Source organism: Uloborus diversus, chromosome 10, assembly GCF_026930045.1.
Source record: "Uloborus diversus isolate 005 chromosome 10, Udiv.v.3.1, whole genome shotgun sequence".
NCBI lineage: Eukaryota > Metazoa > Arthropoda > Arachnida > Araneae > Uloboridae > Uloborus > Uloborus diversus.
The window spans coordinates 26,422,456-26,434,683 of record NC_072740.1 but is presented as its reverse complement, the minus strand read 5'-3'; the positions used below and the strand labels follow the sequence as shown (position 1 = coordinate 26,434,683).

General features: G+C 32.5%; 1 protein-coding gene across 2 annotated transcripts in view; it reads left to right on the top strand.

Moving 5' to 3' along the window:
* The window catches only part of LOC129231850 (myosin light chain 1-like), a 65,981-nt gene extending 53,999 nt beyond the window's left edge, over positions 1–11,982 (top strand). For both annotated transcript variants that reach the window (XM_054866233.1, XM_054866232.1), the window contains exons 6-7: positions 1,644–1,730; positions 11,704–11,982. In XM_054866233.1, coding sequence (XP_054722208.1) covers positions 1,644–1,730; positions 11,704–11,753 — 137 coding nt within the window. In that variant the 3' untranslated portion in view covers positions 11,754–11,982. The remainder of the gene's footprint in view (positions 1–1,643; positions 1,731–11,703) is intronic.
* Positions 11,983–12,228: the final 246 nt, after the last annotated feature.

The window sequence follows — 12,228 nt, the reverse complement described above, 5'->3', positions numbered from 1 at the left end:
GCAATTGAAACAGCATAGTAAAACTTTCTGGAAGCATAAGTTATTTGCCCTCGTCTCCACATTCTCGAAAAGTCGCCAAATTTAGCGAGTTTCGGTGACTAATGGATCACTTCTCTCACGCGCTTCGCAGATGGATGTGCTGCTTCATGAAGATGTGCCATAGTAGTTTTTTTTGGGGGGGGGGGATGTTGGTTATATTAACCATGTCTTGAGGATCTTTTGGTGTTACTTGCATTCATTTGGAAAGCTTTTGTGCAACGTTATACTGAGAAAACCGTCTCTTCTTTACTTTTTGCACACCAATGTATTTATGTACTGTTAAAACAGATTCACACTCACGGAAAACTTTCACAGCACAGATTTAGAGGAAAATCGGAACAGTTATGCATCATGGATTACTTTAAGTAAGGTATGTAGTTCTATATTATTAACGAACAAACAATAGGAATATGATACTGGCAGATGATGTAATGCGGTTGATCAAGTCCTTTTGTCCATTTAAGATTTTAATTTCTGAACTATTCCGTTAACTTGTAATGGTTTTTAAAACAGTGAGGGTGCAACAGAATTTACTATTGTTGTGTCTATGCGATCATTTTGAAGATCTTCCAAGTATCAAACTAATAAGAAAACTTTGCACTGCATTAAAAACACTTGGTGACGTCTCACTTTCATAATTTACTACATCTAATTTGAACCCTCTTAAGTGAAGTCTACTCGATTACTACTTGATACTTGTGCTTTGTAATTCGCCTACAATCAAATGAAAAATACAGATTTTGTTTTTTTCATGAAAACTACATTTAATTTTAAGTTTCGTATCTGTAGAGCTTCTCTCAATAGTTCGCTGGACACCTGACTGTGCTGATGTTGAAAGCATTGATTCCATCATCCATTGCAGCACAATATATCAGCTTTATCACTCGAAAGAGATTTCTTGTCATCAGTTTAACTGCATAATATTTTGCAAAACCTGGTTTATTTCCGGAAATAATTTTTTTTTGGGAACAAAATTATGAAAATTCCCTGGAAATTTCGAATACTTTAAAAAACAGGGAGTTTTTTTTAACTTCAATTTTTTTTTTAGCAATTTCAAGTTTAATGGTGTTTGATATTTTGATTTCAATGTACGGATAATTTTTATGTCGAGCAAAATTGAATAAACTTTCTTTATGAGTATCCTTTCAGCCAACTGATCTACATAAATAATAATGTTTTATTGATTTGTAATAAAATATCTACTTAATTTGTAAATTTAATATTTTTATCACAACACTCCTTCAAATCACAATGAAATCTAAAGGTATGGGTTGGGATTGCATTTCAGACGTCAACCAAAACTTAGAAGTATGTTTTACCCCTCTCCCCCATTTAAGAGAAAAGCTTTTAAACTTTTTAATCGAGCCTATTTTCAGCTTTTATTCCAGCCTGTAATTGAGAGCATACAAAAGTTTTTATAAAAATCATTTTCAATTTTTTTTAATATAAGTATGTTTTGGGCCAAATATTAATGTGTAAAAGGATAGAGTAGGTTTATTCTCAAAATTCTCAATGTTTCTCCCGGTGTATATAATACATTATCTAAATATACATTATTATAAAATATGTTCTAAAACATGATCTTTTACTATATTTTCTCACAGGTGAAAGATTATCAGACGCTGAATGTGATGATATTTTACGATGTTGCGGGGGAACAGAAGATGATGACGGTTTCATAAAATATGAACGTAAGTATCATATGCAGCTTCGTCACGGTGAATTTGCCTCAATGATGTTGAAAAATACATCATAGCCTAAATCAGAGTCCCAACCTCCCTTAAGGGCGATGACGCAACCCCTCAAATGCTATGGAACACCCCCCAGAGCAAGAGCCCTTAAAATAAGATAAAAACCATCTCGTGTCTCCCCACCCCTAGAGCTTCAATGGTGCAGTCGAAGTGATGGACCTCTCCCTGGTGGCACCTCTGCTTTAATTATAAAACCTCGTACCTCCAAAGACGCAATCAATTTTGAAAAATGCATAACAAAACATTCTGTCAAACATTGAAAAAAGAAAACAAAAAAGAGATGGATTTTATTGGTGATGGTATGCTTTTTGAAAGAGAATTTTAATATATATGGGAGATGAAGTTTCACTCAAATTGCATGACTTTATAATGCCGATAGAATTCAAGTTTACTCAAACGGCGACTCTAAATCATCTAACAGTTGTGAGCTCTGATACAGACTGTTAAACTAAAGCTTCTGTTAAAATTTTTAACATTTTTAATAAAAATTGAAATGAGTGATTCTTTTTTTTTTTGTAATTACTATGTCTCTTCCTCGGGGCTGCAATATCATGCAATTGGAAATTTTAGACAATCATGACAAAAATTAACTGTAAAACCAGCATTTTATTGGAAAAAGAAGAGAATGAAAAACTTTCTACGCAATAAATTATAAATGATGTAATGCTTAAGCAGATTATAGTGGATTGAATTCCGATTAACAATATGTAACAACAGTTTCTACAAAAACCTAGGAATTGCTATATGTATAACTTAGAGTTCTGAAAGCAGGTTGTTTTTCTCCGCATATTCTGAGGAAAGGTTACAAAATATAGCAAGAATGAGCAACAGTTGCCTACCTCTAATTAGTAATTCATTTTTTACCAACTGTAAAAGTCATCAACAAATACTCATGAAGGGTAAAAGAGTAGCAATTATTTGAAACAATTATTTGAAGTGGCCTTTTTGTTTCCATTTTAAAATAGCTATATTTAATTATTAATTTTATTTTACTTATCTTTCAAAAGTAGTGTAATTAATTTTTGAATTTGCAAGAAGCAGCAATGACACTAATGTTCATAGTAATGTTAGCTTCAGATCAAAAGCAATTCAAACATGTCCCATCACTCAACGTTTGCCCTTGCGTACTGTGCATAAAAATTATTGCAAGAACCGCAGTATACTCTAAAAACAACAATTTCAAAAATGACGAAAAAGTACTCAAATTTGAACATATCGTGAGTCGAAATGGCTTCGACTACATGGTATTCAAATTTAAAACATTCAAATACTCAAATCAACTTGTGTGCTCATTTTGAGGTACTTTCGCTCATTTTTGAATATGTAAGAATTCATTCATAATTCAAACTTGTCCCATCACTCAAGATTTGCCCTTGCGTACTGTGTATAAAGATGAAGTACTGCAAGAAACGCAGCACGCAACCGCAGAACCTGAGTTTTTGTTGCTGTTACTCTCGGTCGGAAGCCAGAATAACAGAAAGCCCAAATAATCATTAACAACCAGAAAGATTGGGATTGGCATGAGTACTAGAAGGAAAACTGACGACATCCATTAGTAAAAGCAGAAACAATTAAATAAAAATTGTTTAATTATGCCATTGCATTTAAGTTAAAGATCAGTTTTTCTTTTTGAGTCTCACTGTAAAAAGTCTAAGAATAATGTAACATGCGTTTTGAGGGGACCAGTCGGGAAAAAACTTAACGGATGAATAAGGTTATTTAACTTAAAATTAGCCACGAATTTGTCATTTTTATCTTGAACTTTCATTTCATTATTTGAATTATCTGCCAGATGAGGATATATCAATGGTAAGTTTATAAAAATAATCTCAGTAAAACATGCGGAACGAAGAAAAATACATTCTTAATTACGAAAATGTTGAAAGGTAAGAAAAGTAATAGAATATAGCAACCGCATATGCTGAGTATTTCAGCAGGTCTGTCTGAAGTGAGAAATTAAAGGTAAGAAACTAAAGTAAAAGCTGATGAATTTCAAATTAATCCAAAAAGTCTTGTCAGTACTATCTGAAAAGAACGTTTTGGTCAATCTTTTCTTTTTTTTTCATTTTTTCAATATTATAGTGTAGTTTTCTTTTTCTGAAATAAAATTAATATTTTGAAACAATTACAAATTATGGCATTGTGGAAAAAATTGCAAGATTTGTCTACCTTATCAGCGAGGTTAAATGAACATGATTCGATAAAAAACGTATTTTAAACATAAGAGATTAACTGCAATTTTCATTACAGAAATTAATTTGAGCATTAAAGGAGGGATCTGGACCCGAGGACCAGCTCCTTTCCTAAACCACTGTAGTTAATGCATCTCATATACAATGGCTACCAAAAGTCTTCGTACACCTACGACTTTCAACGAAATAGGCCCCAATCCATTGGTTATAATTAATATTTCGGAATAGGTATTTAATTATAAGATATATAATCAATTTTTAACAAAACTACATGAAAAGTTTTAAAAATATATTAAAACTTAATTTTTTAAAAATTAAAAACCAAAAAGTGCCGGAAATTTTATTTCACAAAAGTCATCGTACACTTTATAAAATGTCTATATATTATTGAATAATCTAACTTTTGATTAAGTTATTAATTATTAGAATATCATACAGTATTCATAACACCTTTTAAACGTCTGGGAATAGATTTCATTCTTTTTCTTTCTTTTTTTTCGCTTTAATTTCTGTGTAAGTGTTCAACCACATTTCGAGTATTACTGTTTCTAGCTCTAATTTCGTTTTAAAGCACTATTTTCGTAATCTAGCCTCTGGATATCTCTAAATACGTTACATTAAGTTAAACTCTGGAGATTGAGGGGGTATTTTCTAAACTTCAGTACAATTTTCGAGGCACTTGAAGCAAACGTTGAAAACCGTGTGCTTCTTATCGTTATTTTGATAAAAAACAAAGTTGTTTTCAATAATCAAATTTTCCGCTAAGAGTTCAAAATTGGTTTTTAAAATATTTAAAGGAACAGCATGATTCATTATTTCATCAAAAAATTCCAAACTACCAAGCCCTGATGCTGATATGCACCCTCACACCAGAACACCTATACCGTCCTGATTAACTGATCCAACTAAGTTCTTACGATTAAGTTCCTAATTTTTTTTTCTATTTACAATTATACAACAATTTAACCAAAAATGTTGAATTCATTTTTATCTGTAAGTAAGACGTAATTCTAAAACGTTTTGAGCTTATTTATCATTGATTTTGCGACGAAAAGCGTAAGCTTTCTGTTTTTCGCACGATCAAGAAAATTTCTGCGGGAAGAGGTGCCATTTAATCCAGCTAATCAGAGAACTTGGCGAACAATTTTAGGTGAATATTAAATGTAAATTGTTTCATTTAACTCTGCAGAAACTTTTACAGCACTCAAATGTGTATTTTTCATAATTTTTTTAACTTTAAATCTCCGATCACGTTTTGTCAACTTTGCCGGTTGACCTTTTCTTACCTTGTTTTCGATCCGATTCCTTTCTTTAAAGCATTTTATCAAGCAATTTACTATACAAACAAATAAATCAACTAATTTAGAGACATTTCAAACCAATTTACCGCTACTGTGGGAAAAATAATCAAATTTTGAATGGTGTTTGCGGTTTTTTACGAATACCAGCCATTTTATAGTAATAAGCACAATATTAAGGAATAAATAAGCAAAAAATTAAAGCCAAATGACTTATAAGGATCAATACAATACAAAAATATTAATAAAATGGCATATGATAATTTTAATCGTGAATTTATTCGAAAATATTTGAGTGTACGATGACTTTGGTGGCGTGTTATTTCTCTGTCTCTTCGTTTTCTGACCCATTTCAAAAAAAAAAAAAAAAAATCCATCAATATTTTGAAAAAAACCAATGGGTTGTATTTAGAATGACATAGGAATGATGTGAAAAAATATTGGACTTCGTATTCGAATTCAGTTTCGAGTTATTTTGGTTTTACTAAAAAGTTTCAAAGTGCACGAACACTTTTGGGAGCCACTGTACAAATATTTGGTCTTTTTATTAATTTTTTTAACTGAAAATATATTTCTGGGTGAGTGAGGCAATAAAGCAAAAGAAGCATAAAGTGTGCACTTCATGACCCAAATAAAAAATTTATGTATCAGTCTACGAAATTATACACCAAAAATCAACTTGCACTTCTTATCATACGACATTTAGGATTTAAGTATATTTTGAATTTCGCGTCAAGCAAAAGTATTTTAATTACTTTCATCATGTCACTTAAATTGTATTCAAAAGTAGGTAGTTAAATTTACTTTATCTCAAGCGAGAGTAAATTTTGATAACATTTCTTCTCAAAATATGATGTACGTCTAGGTTTGGCTGAACTAGAAGTGATTACTGTTACCAAGAGTTTAAAAAATATTGCGGGGTGAATCTCGTTTTCTGATTATTTACTTTCATAAATGTTGTTTAAATACTTGGTAATTAGTTATTTTTAACACAGTTATGAATACTTTTGGTGCTATCCACTTTTTCCGCAAAATGTAAAGGAAAATTGTTTTTCAGTTCGTCAAGAAAATGTCTGGATGCAATTTAATTTCATACAAAGTCAGCATAATTTTATACATGCAAGTTTTTGAGCACTGAGTCCTTTTAGATTTCTTAAAATATAGTTTGGCCATGATACTGATTCCAGCAGTTTTAGAAGAAATGATTCACATTAAGGTATCCGACTGCGTTAAAATCGACATTTTCGATGAAATATTCTTAATTGTTTTTATGATTTCATTTTGTAGTCTGATTCAATAGCTTTCCAAAACTGTCTTAGTTTTTACTCTACGTGAATTAGAACTGGAGTTATAGTGGTATTATTACAGAGTCGTACACTGAACTCTTCAGACCAGAAATTGCATTTAAACGCGTTTTCCGAAGAACGATATTTTTGAAGAAAACTGTCTACTGTAACAATGATATTTCAAAAAATTATTCGAGTATTGATGCGAAATTTTCTGAGATAGTTCTCTGTAATATGATTGATGTTTTCCTCTAAAAACTAAGCTGAATTTTATTATTAAATAATATTTTCATGCGGATGAGTTTAAACAAAGGCGTTTGTTTTCGAAAAAATACAAGTATAGGGACTTTGTTCGGCTATATTTCAGAACTTATTTGAAAAATAAGAAAAATTTTAGAGCAAAACACACATTAATGTCATACAAATGTATTACTACAAAGATTTGTGTGTGATTAGAACCAAATTTTGTCCATAGCTGTTAGCGTAAGACACATTTTTTCACTATTTTTCTTCAAAAATATCCATTTAAAAAAAAATAATATTTTGAAAGCGTGTTTTTACATTGTTTTCATAGTTTTGAAACATATGGAGTTAAAAAATAACATAAAAAAAGTATCCAAGTTATTTTTTTAAAAAATGTCTTCGAACGCAGTCGGATACCTTAAAAAATAACCTGCAGCTGTTAAACAAAGTCGAGTTCTTAAATTTTCCAGCTGGTTAACTGAAAGCTCGATGAACTGCTGTGGTTGTTTGAAACGAGGACAACTTTCCATCAGTCTGAAAAATGATCGGTCGGGGCCGAAGTATGATATTGTTGGAACGTTTTCAAACTTTTTGATAAAAAGGCACGAAAAAGCGAAGATACTAAATAACTAAAAATATCTTCTTGGAAGTTGACTTTACTTACAATTTCTCTCCGCATTTTAAATGTGCCCACAACATTTTACCTTCTCCACAAGTTATTTTAATCGAAGCGGGGAAGACGGGCGGCGGTGATTCAGCTGAAACGGTCTGGATGATTTCATGAACCCTATATCACTTGAATGTGTAGGAATTTGCGGCACTTGTTTCAGTCCACTTTCCTAAGAATGGGTTACAGATTTTTCTAGAACAAATACTGAGAGGTTAGGGATATAGATTTCAAAAATAGTAGCTTTTGGAAGGCAGGTAATTCCGTTTTTTCGGCATGTCAAGCTCCAAGTTGACAGCTTCAGGTGGAGATATGCTGGATTGCAAAACATGTGATAATTTTCTAAACTATTTACAGGATGAGAATGTCTCACAGCACCCCTTCCCCCGCCCCCTCCTCGCACTTTTCTCCGTTCGTATTTTTTAAACAATTGACAACCGTAAGCTTCCCGAAACCCGTATCGAATGATTAAGGATGGATGTATCAAAGAGAGTTAAAAGCTTCAACAAATAGGGATTTTCCGTTTTTCTTCATTCAAAATTTAATGCAGTCATGCCTGCAAAATCAAGAATGAAATTCTACTTAGTCTGTTCACGTTCTTTTCTCTATTCAGTTTGTTCATCAAATTCAATAATACCTCTTGATATTAAAGGTGTATTTTAGAGGTTCCCTCCCCCACCCCGAGCTTTTTTCAGGAAAAAATGTAATTTCCTTGTAAGTTCTTGCATCTGGGAAATGCGTGCATTAGTATTCTTGTTTGAATTGAAATCAACTCTTTTCTTAACTATTTTAGCCAATTTATAATGGATTTAGGTAATTCTAACTACTTATTTCAACTCCGTTTTGAGCTTTCATGGTAATATATTGTGATTTACTCCAGTCTTCGAGCTGAACATGTGTGTCGTGTGTTCTTTTTTTTTTCTTGAATTACAACGAAGCCAATTCATAACTCTTATAGCCTGTCTGGTTATGTCTCAGACCGTTCCTAACAACGTCTTTTTACGCATATACACATACAGTACTACCCATCCTTTATGATAATAATGTGATTTTTTCCCACTTTCGTATGTTTATTTTTTGAAAAGTTAAGCTGAAGCCTATTTTTTACTCGTTTTCCTAATTCTACAAAGCTTCTGGTTATTACTGATAACTAATTTTAATGTTTTGTTACTTGTTTTCGTAATGCCATAATGTAATTCTTAAAGTGTTTGAAAATTTCGTGCTTTCTAATTTTTAATGGCAAAAAACATCTTCGCGTGTTCGAAGAAATGGGCAAAAGCCAGATGGTGTCCCGGCAGACATAACTTTTTGAACCCCTTGTCCTGGGATAGTCATTTTCCTGAATTTGTTGCTTGAACTTTTTAATTCAGTAAAATGCTATAGGAATAGGATTATCTTTTTGCGGGGGGGGGGGAAGTATGAGGGGGGTGCCCAATTACCTACATAATAATAAATGAAATTTTTATAAACATTTTAAGAAACTTGTATGCAATATATGTAACGTTGCTTACTAATTTTTGTGTGAATCTTCTACAATAAAACTTTTAATTTGGAAAAACTATATTAACAAGGAATGATTGATGGTACATCAGTCGCTGCAACTTTTTTTTTTCGATATTGAACTATATATATATTTCCCAAATTATTTTTATACTTGAATTATGGAACTTTTGAAGTGGGTCCCGAAGAGGATGCCCGTTTTTCCTTGCAGTAATAAAGCACTGAGTGTATAATCTTTATATGTACGCTGAGGTGTCTGAATAACTAATGTAGTCACATAACTGGGAGTATACAATCCATTTATGAGCTTGGACAAATGAATAGCTATAATTGAATGATTCATTTGCGAATGTAGACGATTTAAACGAGCCAGTGATTGATTTATTCAACACTACAGCATTAACACTGTATTTCAGTATTTAATGCGGTAGTAATGAATAAGTCAAGAACATTTGTAACGCAAATAAGAATTACAAAATTAATTTAATTTTGTATTTTTGTTACAACTAGTCTCATGCATTTTCAATACCCCCTTTTAAAGCAAACTTCATCGTTTCCAGCTATTCGTCGCTATGTAACTTTCCTCTCCACATTCTACTTATTTGCTCAAAGCCTTGGATTCCCTGGTGTGCTGGCTGGAATCTTTATGTACAACTTCATATCACAAAAGTTTTTCGAATTCGTACTAATAGAACTATTATGCGTTTGATCGGGGTAGGCATCTTTCTTAATGTTTTGCCAGTATTAATGACTTAGCATGCTGATAAGCAAACATCTATTGTTTTCTAAGGGATTATTCCAATACCTTTTATCGCTTATATTACCTAAAACTTAAGTATTTATTTGTAAGACGACTAGAAAAAAATTTGGATTCCAAATGTTTTGCTGGCGTTCTGTATTGCATTAGTGGAGGAAAATAAAACATTTAAATTATTAACACTCGTAACATCTTTTTTTAGATACATTCAAAAGAACTGTCTTAATCAGAAAAGAAATAAAACTTATAGCAACACTATTCTTTGGCGATATTGATCTTAGATTCGGAACAACATGCAAGCCCATATCCTTTACAGACCTACCTTTTTTTTATGATCACTCATTTTCATCAGTTGTTTCAGCCTCTGATTTGCAATTTATGCAGATAATAAGATTCTTCTTTTTTGACGAGTCCATCTTTTACATGTCATGCATTGCGCCCAGTCTTCTCCGGGTCTAAAAACTTTGTATTATTCCAAGCAACCTGGACATAAGTAATTTCCATCATCTGCAGTGCTATCCGATTCTTGATTCATTTTGACCCATTTTTTTTTCAATACCGTAGGTGTAATTTTTTATGCACTGTTTGACACCTGTCCGCATAGTTTCCTTTTTTGCCGTTTTTTCTTTAATTTGTGACTGATTGTTTGACTTATTCGTACAACTCCATCCCTTGCTTAATTGTGAATGTCGTACGTGAGTTTTAATATCCCTTTTCAATATTCCCTTTCGTATTAGCACTCTTCTTTTTATTCGTACATCTAAGCTAGGACATTCGATTTACATTGAACAGTTCTTCCGTATTCCTAAAACAGCTCTATTTTTTAGTTTAGATCTATTGCAGCCCTCTCATAGTCTGCTGAAGAGGCATTAGTTATTTTTGTACACCTCTTGAAATTTTCGCACCATTTTTCTTGAAACATAAAAACCTGCATTAACAATTATTACAGGGGCAAGTAGTGACACTGTCGCAACGTGCCTCTCTGACTTCGTCACAACTAGCCCCACCGTTACGCCATTTTGAACTGTATTCATTAGTTTCCGAAATGTTGTCATAATTAACAAATGAAATGCATAGAATAACAACTCCAAGTATTTAAATCATGCTAAGAAAGTTTACATGGCTCACTATCCTTAGCGGATCCTACAATTCCAACTTAGTGCACAAAATTTACTTTTGCAATAAAAAGTACGACAAATATTTTTGTCTTAAAAACCGTTCAACGCTATACTTCCAAAATTACACAGCATACTAAGACAATCAACCTGCTTACTCGGGTGACGCGACAGGTGCTACAACCTATTCGCTCAGTCAGGAAATTCGGTGGCGTAACTTGCTCCTGGCACAACTAATCCCCGGTCTCCCCTAATTATACGGAGTGTTGCATTTTCTTAATTATTAGTGCTTTATTTACGTTGTTTTTCCATTTCTTTCACATTTTAGCAAAAAACATAATTTTATCATTTCTCACGTAATAAGGAATGTGTTCTGTATGACTTGATAATTTCGTATGGGTTTTTGTGCGTAGGCATTATTTACGCAATTAGTGAGCAATGCATGCCATTGCCACATCATCGTACGCAAGCTAATTTGAAATGAAGCGACGTAACTTATTCCATTTCAGCTCTGAGAGTTTGTTGATCAGTATTTCCAATCTTCTGATAATGCTACAGTGGTCTGAATTCACGCTGCAGAGCTTGAAAGTGAGTCGGATAAAATTAAAAAGTGCATAAGAGGCTGGGGTCTTCAATAAAATACTTTATGATGTGTCCGAGGAAGTTCATATTGAGTTTCAAAAGCGTTTAAATTTCGTGGCAAAACCGTAAATCACTCTCACTGTATATCTAACTGGATATAAATATGACCGTTTTTTAGGCATGATAGATTATCTATTTTTAAAAAAAAAAATCTTTATTTTACTAAAAACAATACTTTGCATCAAATAATTTATTGTTTTTTTTTTCTTTCAGCTTTCGCAAAGAGTGTTATGACCGGACCTTTTCCAGAAGAAGTAAAATAAGGATTTTAGTGTTTAAAAAGAAGATATGGTGAAAATTAATTTTGAGATGCGCTGACGAAAAGATGTTTTGTCCTTCCGTTTATGTAAAAAAGTGCTTCTCAATATTTAAGAAAAAAAAATGGCTTTTGGACTAAACTGTCACGCATTATTCTGTAAATTGCAAATTTTTTTCTTTTTGAATGCCATACATCATTGAATAAAAAGATAAGATATTCCGTCTATTTACATAGTTGGACTGCATTGTCTTACTTAATCCTAAACATAGATAAATGTAGCAGGTTTACATCCACAGAAGAAACGTTATGAACATCGAAGCCCCGCATACTCATAAACTCGGCGCTGTAGTTTCAGTTTGTGATATCCAACCCCAAACGTATTCCTGCCTTATACACTTCGAACTGCGGGGTCATATGTGCCACTGCACAATCATGTGTAAAGCTTAAGGAAAAATCTTTAAAATGCAGAGTGACAAGCG